Source organism: Lampetra fluviatilis, chromosome 5, assembly GCF_964198595.1.
Source record: "Lampetra fluviatilis chromosome 5, kcLamFluv1.1, whole genome shotgun sequence".
NCBI lineage: Eukaryota > Metazoa > Chordata > Hyperoartia > Petromyzontiformes > Petromyzontidae > Lampetra > Lampetra fluviatilis.
This window is the reverse complement of record NC_136279.1, coordinates 14,323,133-14,339,370: the sequence shown is the minus strand read 5'-3', so window position 1 is coordinate 14,339,370 and position 16,238 is coordinate 14,323,133. Positions and strand designations below refer to the sequence as shown.

Here is a 16,238-nt window from a genome sequence, read left to right as displayed (position 1 = left end):
AAGGGATGAATGATAGGACAACTGGTTATGGAATAGCAGCAAAGCAGAACGTTTTCAGAGGTTATCAACTTGTCTATGGAGTGATGAGATCAGATCATGTTCCTGAGATGGATTGCACCAAAGCACAATCGTGTGGAGAGCCCTTTATCGAGCAGCAGATCGTGGCTAATTGGTGTCAATCTACCCAGGTGACATTTCCAGGATCATGGCATTAGAATCAACGTGACTGGAATGTGCATCGGGTCAATCCCAACACAACCCTTCATCACAAAGCATCCAGCTGACATGACACTCCCTCACAAAATCAATGCACGATAAATGGGGTTTAACTTGTTTATTCTTGTTTAATGTATTTGGCCATTCAGACTGCTTCCATCCTTTCTAGATCAAATGCATCTCTCTGTGCCTATTATAAATCCTGTACTGTAAAGACCACACACAACGCTAATGCCTTAGTTTGGTTCTGAGTGGTAGTCATTTCATAGCATCCTAAGACTCAGCTACCAGACATTGAGACAAGCCATCCCCATTAGTGGGGCTGCACAAACGCTCCAATAATGTGCCGTAGCATTGATTGCTTTCACCTCGCAGTGATGACAGAGAAGGCACATCTTGGCAGGGAACAGATCTAGAGTGAAGCAGCACTTCTCCGGCTGTCATAACATTGGCTTTAAAGAGTTTTTTTATACTTGAACTGGAAAGAACTACATTGAGTAAATACACAATACAATGGGACTGGAAGAATTTGAAAACATCACATGATGGGGCTGAGATGTTAAACTCGTCAAAAGAACTCGTTTATGCAAAAGTTCGACATTTATGCTCCTCTTAGACATGTTGCCTGAAACATTTTTGTTAGGGGTGCGAGTCGCCCCTTAAACGCTGTTATACTAACAGAGGCCACCATGTACAGCACGTGGACATGTCGCAGCAGGACTGAGTATCGAGATGCTCTTTTCATGAAAAAAATATTTTAAAAGCAAAAAATTCCATGGGAGGCCAGAGCACTTATCTGTGACAGCAGGTCCAAGCATCGAGTGCTCCTCATGTGCTCCCATGGATTTCTACTTTTAAAACTCAAGAGCCAACCCATACACGACGACATGGTTCGACAGATGAAGATCACGAATTGGATGAAAACACTCGACGCTTTCGACACCATGAAGTTCCGACAAGAAACCCTTTCCTCTATCGGGGAAGGCATAAGCTCCAGAGCTCCCATGGTCTTCAGCCGGTTGACCTCAACTAGGAGAGCCTCCTTGCATGCAGGGTCCCTGGGAACGGGGGAGTTCACGACATGGTAAAAGTTGGAGGCCCACATGAAGTCCAAGGGCGATCCACGGGTGATAACCTGGATAACTGCCGATCCATTCCTGCTTGAAGGCGAGCCTGGCCTTGATGATGGAGATAATTCTACCGGTTCTGGAAGGTTCCACAACACACCATTGGGTTGCAGAGGCAGGGTAAGCTGGGAGAGCCAGAACGGATGTTGAAACTGGGTTGGTGGGATTCTGGGAATGACCTCTGGTGCCAGGATATAAAGGGGCCCCAGGCCCCTCGCTGGACACCCTGTATGGGTACTCTGGGTGTCTGCAAACACCTGGGTGCCTTGCTGTTAGAGATGAGGATACTGTTGCCATCTTGGGAGAATCTTCTGGAAATAGAGATGCTCCATAGGAGCAACATTTTGTGATCGACACGGAACCCACTGCGGCATTTCTAAAAAAACAAATGGAGACTCCCTTATGCCCAAAAGTAGAGAAAAACTGAAGCCGCATATATGGAGCAGGTAATTTGGCATGCTAATGCAGCTGTTCCCTTGCTCACGGGTTGGCTGTTGAGTTTAGAAAGTAGAAATCCATGGGAGTGGACCGGGAACATTCATTGCAGGTGTTGCTATCAAGAGCGAAAGCCCTATCCCACTCCAGCTGTGGACTTTTTGTCTCGTGAAAATGAAGCTACTTTAAAAAGTGCATCAGTTGATGTTCAGCGTTGCTAATATATGTTTGTATATTGCCCAATGGTGGCATCTGGGTGTCGTAAAAGTCGGACCACACCAAGTGCCGGCTCACTATTAAAAAACACCTTTTGTGAGCTCCATTCGAGAAATAGTGAGACCTCCAGTCCCAGGACTTGAACTCAGGCTTCTCAATGACGGTTGGAATGGCCATTGTGAACCCTTTGAGAGAAAGACACCCAGCTCCAGGGATTGAAGACAGTCCAGGCCATTGGAGGGCTGACTCAGCACCCCTGGCTTCATCCAGCAGCAATTTAGGGGGCTGCTTCCCTCCGTCCCTCATGCGAGTGCATAGACGAGGGTGTCCCCAACCTCGTGGCTCTCCCCCCCTATGGAGACGCGGATGCTGCAGCCACCGCCACTGGGTGTCCCCGTGATGTGGAAGAGGGCGTCACGCGGGATTGGCGTGGTGCCATGCATGGGCGATCCCAGGCGGGGGATGGTGCGCGGCCCCATATTAGGATCCAGGTAGCGTAGCAGGGACACCTGCGACAAAACTGGCATCCAGGGAGGAAGCATTAATTGAGATTGTTAAAGACAGAACACAAAAATCTAAGCAATTTTCCTGACATGTTAAATTACATGGCCAACATTTTTTGTGCCCAAGCTTATATATACATACACATGTTGAGTATGAGTGTAGATGTGTGTACTTGAGTATGAGTGTAGATGTGTGTACTTGAGTGTGAGTGTAGATGTGTGTACTTGAGTGTGAGTGTAGATGTGTGTACTTGTATGCGAGTGCGTATACATGTATGTGCGCGTGGTTGTGCCTTCACCTTTAATCCCACGTTCAGATTTCATGAGACGGCGGATGATCCTGTCTGTGCAATCCCCATCGTGCACGGTCATGCGTGTCGAGAAGAGCCCGTTCGACAGCTCGTGGTTAACGAGCATCACCGGCACGCCCGGCTACACCCGCGCACACGCACAGATGTCCTGCTTAAGGGAGAAGGCGGATGGCTATCCCATTTCAGAACACACTGGCAATGCTAAGTTTTGGGTTAGATACAGGTTTCAGCTGACGACGATTAAACTGCTTTCACAAGTTGATGGTCTTAGCCAGGTCACCAATGTACAAAAATAACCCTACTCAAATGATCATTGAGGCATCGGTGTCCATCTCCAGTTCACAACCCTAGTGGAAATTCCACTTCCCTATAGCGGCGATGAGTCTGTCCATATAACAGCCACTGTTGACTGTTGGACTTCTCCACAAAGTCTACGTGTTTGTGGATGTGGCCCATACACCTGATAGAATGCCCTTAAAACATGCAATGCCCTGGGCAGCCCACCCACCATACAGCAAATATGCGTGCTGTTAACGGCAGACTGCACGTATGTGCACTGCCATATGCATGCCATATGCATGCTGCACAGCTTAGCACTCTTTATCTTCCTGGGTTACCTCCACGTGGAAGTTGACATGGGGTTTTCCTGGCCGGCACTCGTCCCGAATTCGCTGCTCCGCCTCGCTCGCAAACACCACCCTCACCTCATCCACCTGCACCACAACGCAGGAAACCTCATCATTCCAACCTGAAAAACATCCCCTATGGTAAGACGTGGTGACGCACGGCAAGGTGTGTGGTATGGTGCGCCATGGCATGGCGTGGTGTGCCTGAGCAGCGTCACCTCCAGCGTGGTGGTGAGGTAGGCTATGTTTTCCATGAGAACAGCTCGCTCGTCAAACTCGAGCTGTAAGTCGAGGGCACGGGGACCCTGGCGCTCCAGGTTATCCTGTAAATGCACACACACACACGTGTGTGTAAGCGAATACATTATAAGGTCGCACTCATTACACACAAAGCACTTGCCACAATTGAACCACAATACCTTGCTGATCTCATCAAGGAGCAGAAACCATCATGCAAACTCAGGTCATCCTCACAGCAGCTTTTGGCTAGCCATCGAACAAAGACGGTCACTGCATCGCACGCTTTCAGATGCACTTCTACGGTCGTCTGGAATGCTCTTCCGATATTAGGAAGCCATTGGAGCTATGCACTTTTAAATCTAGATTGTAAACGAATTTCTTTAGAACTGCTTTTTGTGTTTTTATTTGTTGTTCTTTCCCCGCACCTCCGATTAGCATGGTTGGGGCTATGTACGGTGTGAAAGAAATTCAACATACATGTGTACAAACACATAACGCACACATTAACTGTCGCTTTGTACTATATATATAAATGCGTATCGGCAGCATTTGCTTAAATACGTAAATTCTGGACTGTGTTCATCTTCCTGGGACTCGTAAGCAGTCAGGCTTTTCTCAACACGCATTGCTTGTTCACCAGATGCTTGACTTGTTACTATTTTAAATAGTTATTTTATCACTCAGAATGCTCTACGATGCTCAATGAGGTTGTAACGTTCACACATGCCGACAAACACACCCAAAATGTTTTAAGGGAAATTCCTGTATAGCCTACTCGGACTGTTATTGCAATAACTTATTAAGGCTGGTACTGCACACAGGGGGAGTGTGTGGCCAATACCATAGCCGACCCCAGTGCTGATGTTTACATACTGCATCAGGTACTTGTTTAAGGCCGAGCAGACCCAGCAGGGACTCAGGACCAGTTCAGATATCATCCGCCTCTGATGTTGGCCATTGTCGGGAATCAATCTCAGGTTGCCAGGTTCATAGTGCAGTGCGCTAACCACTGCCCCACCACTCCCTACCATATATAAAATATACCACACTCAAAACAATACAACCCACAAACAAACATATCAACATAGCCACAATAGCAGCGACCAGTTGATACCACATGTTGTTGGTGGTGGCACCATCCCCGTACTTGCACCATGTGCGAGGCTGCACCTCAGTAACAAAGGCTCACAGACGGGAGGTTTCAGGAGAGACACCAGTTGTCCCCAGTTCTGTGGTTGGCGCACCAATAGGCGGTCACATTTAAAAACCAGTGATCCAGTCTACACATATAGTGTCAAACACTTGCCAATGGAAATGACTGCCCTTAAAGGCTTGACAGATAACACATTCACATTTCCTTCATTTCCATGTCTTCTTCATTTAAATACACATACGGTACTCTAGGCATGTAACACTGAATACATTTTTATGGTCACAAAACACACGTCAAGTTGTACATGTGAGAATAGATTTACGATGTCGACAAATTGCTTTGCAAAATGATAAGCTAATATTACATTTAGGTTAGTGGAGAGAAAACTGTGCAAAAGAGACAGAAGAAGAATTGATCCAAACGTGATGGCAAAAACGAGATCACAAAAAAGTTACTTTTAGGGCGTATAACAACCCAAGTGAGAAATCATCAAATCACTGGCGAGTGAATCGGTGCATGCTAACTGCAAGCATATGCATTCCCATGTGCACAGACACACGTACCTTGATCATCACCACAAAGGGCATGACTCTCTTGAGATGTTTCTTCAGCTCAGGTTTGGCTCCCAGCTCAACTGAAATCTGTTTGTTGTCTGGAAGTTTGCCATTAGCCTGAGCATACACACAAAACACATTAGCACAAAAAAACATAAAGATGCCCCCATATAGCCTTCAACAGACCGTTGGGGAAAGTGCTGTTAGCGAGCACCTATAAAGGCTGCCTTTGTCTCCTCATTGCTGCACCCGGTAAACATGCAAGGCTGAGTCGACCTAGGGGAAGCCAAGAACTGGTTCAAATAATCACCTAAGCAATTGGTCTTGAGCAGGAATGGGTCGCTGGGTACGTAGTGCAGTGCATTAACCGCTACACGACCACTACCCACATGAACACACCCACATATGCGCGCACGCACGTACACATTTCCGCACAGACATCAAGTACGCATATGTTCACACATGTTCTCACATGTACAAGTCCACACACACACCAAGTACACATATGCTCACACCTACAAGTGCGTGCAAATACGTATACATCAAGTACCGAGTGATTACTGGATACAAAGGGTACCTGATAGTGTCCCTGCAGTGTAGTCAAAGTGATGTGCTGCCAGGGTGGGTAGTTCTTGGCCACGTAGAAGATGCAGTGAGTTGGTGGCCCAGAGAGAACAGGGCCTCTCTGCGCTCACAAACACATACACGCTCATGTTCAATAATGCTTGTTATTTACACGGAAAAACCTCACCAAGTCTCGAGAGATTTTTTTAGAAGAGTTTTTGACCAATTTCATGAGTGTTTGGCCTGCAGCAGAACTAGTGATGCACCAATTAACACTTTGCACTCTTCAATTTGAATATTGCATAACTAATTGGGTATACTATCGAATTACATTGGTAGCCAAATAATACTTTCTAAAAAGTATGTATTCAATTAACTGTGTATCTGCCTTTGATGGTGTCCTCATCTCTCTGTCTGTATCGATCTTTCTGTATCTATCCCTTGCCTCTGCCTCTATTAATCTGTTTCTCTTACTTTGTCTCCTGGTCTCATTTGTCTCTCACCAGTTTGCTGTCTTTCTTAAAAATGTTCTCCGTGTCTCCTCTTAAAAACGTCAGGCATTTGGCCAAATTCAAAGTACCTGAATAAAACCCAAGCATATGGGGGAAACCTCAAATATTTGTGCCGATTCAAGCAACCACCGTGTGGCTGCAAGTGGTGATGCGGACCTGCTGTGTGTGGACGCGCGCGAGACCTTGAGGCGGATACGAGCATCGTGGGTTGCCTCCCTCATGTACTCAGCCGAGCGGAGCAGAACCTCGTCCGGGGCATCCACCACGGGCCAGCGCGCTTCCCGCACCACGGAGCCCGGCTAGCAATACAACACCACAACAACAACACATCAATATCAACAAACAGCACCACAGAGCCCGGCTAGCAATACAACACCACAACAACAACACAACACCAACAGCACCACGGAGCATGGCTAGCAATACAACACCACAACAACAACAATATCAACAACACCAACATCAACAAACACCACGGAGCCCGGCTAGCAATACAACACCACAACAACAACACATCATCAACACATCATCAACACATCAATATCAACAAACAGCACCACAGAGCCCGGCTAGCAATACAACACCACAACAACAACACATCATCAACACCAACATCAACACACAGCACCACGGAGCATGGCTAGCAATACACCACCACAACAACACAACACCAACATCAACAAACACCACCACGGAGCCCGGCAAGCAATACAACACCACAACAACATCAACACCAACATCACCACAAACCAGCTCACTCTTCACACCAAGCAGCACATTAACACAACTAAATAAATAACTACACACAACACAAACACACCACATAAGCATCACACGACACTACATAATAGCAACCGAGACAAAACAATGGCTGACGATGATTTACCCCCACTCCCAAAACGGATTCAAATTGTCACAATTTGGGGTCGTAATTCAATTCACAAATGAATGACTTTTGCCTCATTTTACGAATTTAGTTTGTAATATTTCTCATTGATTGTATACCATTCGTACAGTCGTTTGTTTCAATTTCCATGAACATCAAGAGTATATCATTTGGGACTGCCGGTGAACAAAGCTGTGGTATTGGTAAACAGATAGCAATGTAGACACTTAATTCAGTCCCATCATCAATGCTGAGCAAATGGATGGGACCTGAGTGTAAAATTTGCACGAAGAATCGGTTTCTGCATGAATATGCATGATTCAATGCATATATTGCAAATATCAATTTTAATCGATGAATCGATGCTTAATTTCATACGTAGTGGGACGGCATCGCAACCGTACGTGACGGTTGCGTTCGAGACGAACCTTGCCCAGGAGTCCCCACACGTGCTCGCAAACGTGTGGGCATACGGGTGCCAGCAACAGCGTTTGCAACTCGATGAAACGGAGTAGGAGATCGCGATTCATCCCATCCAGAGCCAGCTCGCGGTAGCGATCACGGCACGCCTGGACAAAAACGCAAATTACACGAATGCACACAAAGACAAATCGTGCTCTTTGACCAAGTATTGTTTAGCAAGCACCTATTAGGGGCAGTACAGCACATGAGGGGATGGGGGCGAGCACCACGCCAGGTATGTGTTACAACATGTGACATTTTTGTGAAAGACGCGAGGTGTCATTACAGCAGGGTCAAGGAAAAAAAAAGGTTTGCCCTCCGTCACTTTTTTACATAGAATAATGAAGATAAATCTCTTTGAAAGCTTTAAAATGAGACCAGAATCACCTTTATATATCAACTATCCGGAAACCTACAGTACCTGGAAGGTCATAGGCCAATTATCATCAAAAAACGATGGTTGTATCAATCCCACCCTATTTCTGATTGATTTTACACGGAATGACATGTTTACGGATGTGCAAGAATGTGTGCTCATGGATCAATACCTGGAATTCAAAGAATCCTGTTTTGAGAGCCTCTTTAAACATCATCTTCTCATAGAGCTTCTCTGTCTTATGGACTCCTGCATTCATCTCACTAGAAACACACACAATCATAATATTTATTCATCCTGGAGAAAATAAATAAACGAACCACCATTCGCCACTAAGTGGTGGCGATGTGCACTTTTGAGCTCGCATGATGTGTCGATGGTTCACTGGCAAGAAGAGCAGACCCCCCCAGGTGTTATGGGTTTACTGTCCGAGATGACCAGCAGATGCACCAACTATGATGCATACTGTGCCAACTATTTGTGTTTTAGCTATCCAGAGCATTTCTCTCTGACATCCTCTGTTAATATTGTAGGGCAGCTGTCTCCAACTGGTTGTACTAGGCACCTTATAAACACACGGTCGTTGAAGGAGGAGGCTGGCCCCAGGCGCTGTCCATGTGGAGACTGCAAGACATCACGTGCCCACTCCACCCATGCGTGCAGACGCAGCACCCCAGACTCTGCCACACTCTCCACGAAGTTCGCATCCTCCACCGTGTCCCCCGCATCCGCCAGGGCCAAACGCATGCCTTGAAACACGCCGCATCATCATCATCACAGATAAGCGTGCATTGCCACACCAACACAGCAAGGACAAGCTTGCAAAGTTAATTATTTTAACCATTTGTGCTATCTCATTTTGAATATTGTTTACTTCTGTTTCATTTGTAGTTATGTTCATGATCTTAGCATGCAAATTAACAGCATAAAACTATCAAAATCATAAAGGATACATTTAAAAAAACATTCAAAGCATATATAGTGAGAAAATAATACATTTTTAACAATGCATGGGTGCATGGCTTACAGTTGCTCAGCATGCACAAGGCATGCTTGACAGCACACAGAATGAGCATGCACATTCCATTGGCTTGTGAAAACATCAGCTACCATTCACCACTGACAGTGATGTCACCACAACACACAAGTAACACACAAAGATCCCGTATATTTAGCCTTCATAGGTTAAATATACATGCTGGTCTTATTAGGAGCACCTAATAAGACCAGCATGGCACAAAACACAATTGTGTGGTCAGAATCATGCCCAACCGCCTTTGTCTGCCGAGTGCTGATTTTTACATACTGCTCCCGGTATGTTTTTGATAGTCAGATTGACCTAGGAGCCCAGATGAGGTTCAAAAACCAATTTTCTCTTTTTAATAACATAAGCACGACTTTCCCACTATCTCTGCTCAGTTTTGGTTGGCAGGAAAATAATTTCTTGCCAGTGTCTATGATAGTAATTCTAGATTTGAAGCTTTCGTGACTGCAAGGATTCATACTCTTTGCTTTTTTCGGTAAAGTTACGTAGGTAAAAAAAACCTGATGACGGACGCTTGTGTTGCGCCCGAAACGTCGTGATTTAATTTAGTTGTTTTAATTTATTTTATTTGATGTTTTACCTACGTGACTCTATGATAGTACTCGGATATTTCAGTTGCTCAGATGGTTGAAGCTAGGTTGTGTGTTTGTATTAAACTTGTAGGTGGCGGGCACCACTTGGTATTCAAGTCTCCGTGAGGAGTGTTTTAACGGGAACACCTTGGCCATGGTATTAAACGCAGGTCAAACACACGTCAAACATGTTCAGTCAAACACATACACACACACACCGATTCACACACACACACGTTGAAAGTCACTCACCGTCAGCAGAGAACTTAGAAATAGCCTCTGACAGAGTCAAGAAATTCCCTGTAGATTTCGACATCTGCAGAGCAGAGTTAAGTCACAGACATGTGTGCACACATGCACACACACACACAACAAACATATCAACACAAATACACACACAAACAATACAAACTTTGCATAATTAGCCGTGTGCATTGTCAGGGCCAGTGCTGATGTGATCAAATGATTATTACGAGATGGCATTCACGAGGATGTGACTGCATTGGCGATGTTCATGTTGATCTTGTTCATGATCATGTTGATGAGTTGCCAACGTTGGCCAATTGTTAATGATGATCAGTGTGTTAATGATATATGATAATGGTGATGGTGTTTGTCATTGAGCACAATATCATGTATTTTGAATCGTTTCACTTTGATTTTGACAATGACATTGGTGTTATTAATGTTATTTATTGTGGTGATATTGCAATAAAAATGTATTAACAAATATGGAAAATATTAACCGTAGCGACAAAGACAATTGACGACAATCTGTTCACAATATTTTGTTCACATTAACAGGGCCTCAAAGCGTTAAGAACAGTGACAGCGTTCATGTTGATGCCTATGATGTTGATGAAGTTATGCTGTGGGGGTCACCTTCTCAGAGTTGAGCAGGAGGTGCCCATTTGCTCGGACCGCTCGGGGCCACATCTCACTGTGTGGTGACAGAACACAAGTTTACAGCCCACTTATTAATGATATGAAACATCTCCTGAAATTCCTAATCTATTCAATGGATACCTGATTAAGAGCAATTACAAAAGGGGCAGTGAACCATTCTTTAAAAATGAGGTTGCACAAAATGGCAAAACATTAAGCACTATGAAGCGCCACAGGGTTTTAACATTCACATTAGGTAATGTAGCACACCTTGGCCGATGACGCTGATGATGATTACGATAATCAAGGTAGCCTCGTGGTTCGTGCACTATGCCACAAACCCGGTAACCTGAGTTTTGAGTCCCAGCCCCGGCTAACGTCAAAGTGGCTAGTGTTATCAGAACTTGTTCCTCGCCCTCCGCTAGGTGGACTGAATTTCAAATGAGTACCTGGTACACTGCGTAAACATCAGCACCACTGCGGAGGCCTGGCTACTGCATATGTGTGTGGCGATGTGCGCGCAAAGTCACCTGTGTTTGGGCCACATGGCCACGTGGTTGTACAGGTAGTAAGTCAGGTGGTTGGGCACCAGGTCTTTTCCAGAGACTCGGAGATCCATGGGATACCTGGAGCACAACCAAACAGCACCTATTCAACAACGCCCAACACTGAGCTGAGCGGAGCTCAAGTGAGTCTCCGTTGTTAATGAAGGCATCATTTCAAGTGTCAATGAGCTACATACAGCTCAGTGGTACATGGAGGTGTCTATGCATGCACTGTTAATGAGCCGCACCTAATAAATAACAATGATTGCTGCCCTTTATTTATCCAGAATAGCGCCACTGTGCCTCAATACTTTTTAAGACGGGTCATGCATGGCGATGTTTGTCCAATTCCATTAATAATTATTTGGCTTGTAGGAAGAAACTGGGGTAAGCATAGAAAATCCAAGCATATGAGAGGGCAACACTTACATCTCCATACAGATGGAGTGAGCAATCCACTCATCTCCTGGCCACACCTGGTATTCCAAAGTAGTCTCTCATAGAAGTCCTAACCATCTGGCTTAATTTCTAAGATCTGATATGATTTGGTGCATTCAAGGCAAAGACAGGAAGGACACGTGAGAGCAGTGTCTGGTTGTATAAAGCACCTTCAATGATTCCTCCATGGACGTAAATTGCTTTAAATGACAAGCCAAGGGGAACTTCCCATTAAAGTGTTTACACCACATGCCACAAAACCCTGCGAGTGCGTAAAGTACATTACCAGAACTGGAACTCTCGGCGGAGGAGGTCGAGTTTCTCTTTTGAGATCACAGAGTCCGGAACTGGGGCGTCCGGGAAGAGAACGTAATCCCAAACAGCGCACGACATGTCCTCCGGCCTGCTCATACACATACGTAACACAAATATACCTTCAGAGCCTTGAAGACTGTTGGGGGGGATGGTAAAAAAGTGTTGTTGGCAAGCACCTGTAAAAGGTTGGAATGGCATGCAATGGGTTTGTGCGATTGCTGCAATAAATTACAAAAAACATTTTCTTAAACTTGTATTGAATCTAATCAAAACATGAATCATGATAATCAATCTCTGGGGGTGAAAGGTGAACTATTAAACCCTAGAAAATAGTGCTTGTTGTGCTGGTCTTGATGATGCTCTTACCGGATGCCGAGTGGGGAGACCCCGTGTCCATCCAGCGTCCCGCCCTGCAGGAGATGGCACACAGTGTAGAACGCCATGTAGATGGTGGAGTCCGAAAGAGACTCGATGAGCCAGCGCTCATCCCATGGCAGGCGAGTTCCTATCGTGCACACAGGCAACCACAGGGGCATATGCATACCGCGTTACACGCATTGGACAGAACGGCATGTAAATGTATAACACATAGCTACCATGTAAATACACACCGGTATACACATAGGCATCAAAATGAAATAAACTATTGTGTACATAGTGGTACACACTATAAATTAAATAGGATGAACCAGATTTTGATTGTTTTCACTTTTAGCACTATTCCAGGATTCGACAAATCTGAATTTGTGTGCCAAATCGGGAACCAAATTTGCACAGCGAGTCTGCTGATGGCCCAGCGTGCACCTCCCACCACATGTATTTGTCCAATGTCGAGCACATACACATGAACACAAGAATACACACGTGTACAAGTTATAGTGCACACACGTGAAGGGGTACATTCCCATATAGGACATCAACTGATAATTATTCAAAATAATTAAAATTAAACATAATTTTCCCCTACTTGTCACTGACAGTAAAATTACCACGTGGCTTGTGCCAGGCAAGACTCCTTTGCACAAGTTCTGCGTACAAAAGTGCGCTGGTGCGTGCGTCCATACCAAGTCCGTATGTGCGCGAGCATGCATGCTCCTTCAGCCATTCCAGTGTCGCTTCAAAGTTTCTACGAGTTTCATCCATGAATCTAAGACACGATTACATGACACCGTCAACAAACGTCCAAAACGTCACCAACACGAGAGCATCATGTCTCCACGTTTTACGTAGCTCCAGATATCACCAATTCTAGATTTGAAGCTTTCGTGACTGCAAGGATTAAATCCCCCATCCGTGGCTCAGTCGTGTAGTACCACCTTCACTTTCCTGGCTCCACCCACACCCCAACCACCCCCCCCCATCCTGCGCCCGTCCCCCTTGGCTCCTCCCTCTCCTCTGACCCTATATAACAAAGTCTCATCACAAATAACTCTCGCTACAGTTATTTTGCTGTGCCCTTTTTTACACCTGATGAAGGAAGCTTGTGTTGCCTCCGAAAAGTCGTGATTTAATTTAGTTGTTTTCATTTATTTTATTGATTGTTTTACCTACGTGACTTTACCGAAAAAAACAAAGAGTATATCACCAATTCTAAAACCTCGTCTCCCTCAGTCATGTTTATAAGACGCTCAGTAACGGAGTCTCATTGAGCAGAGTATCATAACCCTTTTCCACTGGTACATCTAAGCAGTCAGCAAGAGGCTCCGATTATGTGGCTCCTTTTTCACTGGATATTTGCCTTGCCGAGCCATGAACAAACCATGACATTGGCCTCATAAGATCTCAGTGCCAAGCACTGGATATTTGCCTTGCCGAGCCATGAACAAACCATGACATTGGCCTCATAAGATCTCAGTGCCAAGCACGGCTCGGGTGGTATTAATTATGTGTTCCATGTTTCTGATGTTATCACACTTGAGGAAGATGAACATAGCACTCATAAGTCGGTGGTGGGTGTGTGTGAGGGTATAACTTTGTGTGAGTGTATATATGTGTGTATCAGTGTAGAAATCCGACTTGTGAGTTTGTGCAAGTCAACTATAACCAAAGCATCAACGCATCATCTACACGCATCTGGATGCACACAATGCCTATAATCGTCGGTGGCGGTGAGTGGCTTCCACAATGGAAAAACAATCTGCGACTCCTGACCCTCGACAACCTGGCTTGGCACTGCGCCGGTGGAGTTTGAATGTACCAGTGGAAAAGTAATATCAGTGTGTCATTGACCCTCAGGCTTGGTCACACGAACATGATCCTGAAATATGATCTCCTAAAAATTAATTAAAAAGACATTCATTTTACAACCTATTCTGCTCAAAGCTTAGTCTCAAGACATCGGACCCAAGTTCCGGTTTCCCGAAGCTTAAAACAGCTTGCCAATAACACGTGTGTGTGTGTGTGCACCACAAGGAACCGTAACAAGAATAATGGGCGCTCACGTCTCCATATTCTTTAGGCATTCTGCTGTCTGGCTCTTCCACTGCTCTTCTCCATAGTCCAGGTACCTACAGGCAGACGAACAAATGGTAGACTTCGAGTGTATTTGCAAGTGTAATAGTGGATGTGTATTGGTGTAGCAGTGCTTGGGCATAGCGTGCTACAATCATAATCCGGGTGTCAATTATTGACCATGCAAGCGCCATTGGCAACAGATGTGTGAATCTGCCCTAGGTATCATCCCCTAGAGCAGTGTTTCTCAAACTCAGCTGATGCAAACATTTCTGTGGATCACCCAGCCCCCCCCCCACCCCTGGTGAAAAAACACATTCACTTATCTCTGAATACCAGTCATACAAAATTATTCATAATAACCAGGATATCTTTTTTTGTTCAAGCAGCTATCAGGTTTTTTTTTAGGGGGGGGGGGGCATTAAGATCTGAGGGTTCGGGTAGTTTAATAATGGTTGTATACCTAACCTAATTCTTTAATTACATTTATGTCCAAAACGAAAGGTATTAAAATTGTCATTATTTCCGTATTAACCTACATTTGTATCAGCCTGCAAACCGCCTATAGGCCCCGTCGCAGACCACTGGTGGCCCGGAAACCCACACTTTGAGAACCACTGCCCTAGAGGTTGAACCAGCCTCAAATGAGCATACAATGTCGTGTGATCGGCAAAAGTAGTGGAACTTCAAGGGCATTTTCGCAAAGAAGGCTTTGACCACACTAACATCACTCTACTCAGGTGTGCAGGCTTGAATAGGAATGGTTAGGTCTCGACATGCCGAGTATGTGTTGCACAATGGCTTGGGTACGCACACATGGGAGTCACAATCCACCACTGCGCAAGTACCCCTCCGCCATGATGCTATGTTGCCAAATCGTGAAGAGTCGAAGGTAAACTGGTATTCAAATATAAAATAGCGAATAATAGAATTTCGCCAAAGAAAAATCTGCAAATGAAGAGGTTTGTATATGACAGTATGGGCACATTTGTGTGCAAGTCTGCACAACTGTGTGTGACAATGCATGTGCAAATGGGATTGGGTGACTGCGAGTGTTTACCAATTGTGTAAATAGGTGAGCGAGTGCAAGGTCCCTACCACTGGTCGCACAGCGCCACAACACATTCATCGCCTGAGCGGGACATAACCTGTCTCTCTGGCTCCATGTACAGCACTGCATGGCCCTGCACAGAATGTCACACGAGCCACATTAGTCCACGCCTCACCCTGCTAGGCCAGGTCACATGGCCAAAATTGAGCAAAGAGTGGACGACACAAACATTGGTAAACCGGGAAATTTTTGGGGAATTCTATTTGTTGTCATTGTCATGGGGATTACAATGTGGAATAGTGTTATGAAGAATGGGGAGCATCGTGTAAAAGGATAGCGAAGCTTGAGGCAAAGTTTGTACCAGTGGATGAGCATATTACTTTAGTCAGGGATATGGTTTAGACATTGCGATGTATCAGTAGTGGAAGCTTATGCACCCACTGAGACAGCACAGGAAGAGACCTAAGGCCATTTTACAGTCTACGAGCATAATATTACATTTTAAACAAATAATTGTTATATTCCTAGGAGACTAAATGAACCAGGCCAAAATAACTAAAACTGTATTGTTCGTGTAAGACAGATCAGCACTCACATCTGACATGAGTTTGCCCTGGATGACCTTCTTTACATCCTGGACACGACACCCCTCATACCCTGCCACGAGCATCACCTGCACCCGAGGTACACAGAGACACATCGGACACACAGGGAATACACACGAGGACATCAGAAGGGAAACTTAAATTGCACGA

General features: G+C 45.2%; 1 protein-coding gene across 1 annotated transcript in view; it reads right to left on the bottom strand.

Annotated features, from left to right (window-relative positions):
• Positions 1-319: 319 nt before the first annotated feature.
• Positions 320-16,238, bottom strand: part of LARS1 (leucyl-tRNA synthetase 1) — a 30,307-nt gene continuing 14,388 nt past the window's right edge. Inside the window, exons 15-33 of the mRNA XM_078856865.1 lie at positions 16,079-16,156; positions 15,531-15,616; positions 14,423-14,488; positions 13,046-13,128; positions 12,348-12,486; positions 11,953-12,069; positions 11,214-11,309; positions 10,681-10,738; positions 10,051-10,114; positions 8,747-8,930; positions 8,354-8,444; positions 7,772-7,912; positions 6,640-6,756; positions 5,959-6,066; positions 5,391-5,498; positions 3,653-3,757; positions 3,426-3,521; positions 2,797-2,929; positions 320-2,514 (exon numbers count right to left, since the gene is read on the bottom strand). Coding sequence (XP_078712991.1) covers positions 2,297-2,514; positions 2,797-2,929; positions 3,426-3,521; positions 3,653-3,757; positions 5,391-5,498; positions 5,959-6,066; positions 6,640-6,756; positions 7,772-7,912; positions 8,354-8,444; positions 8,747-8,930; positions 10,051-10,114; positions 10,681-10,738; positions 11,214-11,309; positions 11,953-12,069; positions 12,348-12,486; positions 13,046-13,128; positions 14,423-14,488; positions 15,531-15,616; positions 16,079-16,156 — 2,088 coding nt within the window. The 3' untranslated portion in view covers positions 320-2,296. The remainder of the gene's footprint in view (positions 2,515-2,796; positions 2,930-3,425; positions 3,522-3,652; positions 3,758-5,390; positions 5,499-5,958; positions 6,067-6,639; positions 6,757-7,771; positions 7,913-8,353; positions 8,445-8,746; positions 8,931-10,050; positions 10,115-10,680; positions 10,739-11,213; positions 11,310-11,952; positions 12,070-12,347; positions 12,487-13,045; positions 13,129-14,422; positions 14,489-15,530; positions 15,617-16,078; positions 16,157-16,238) is intronic.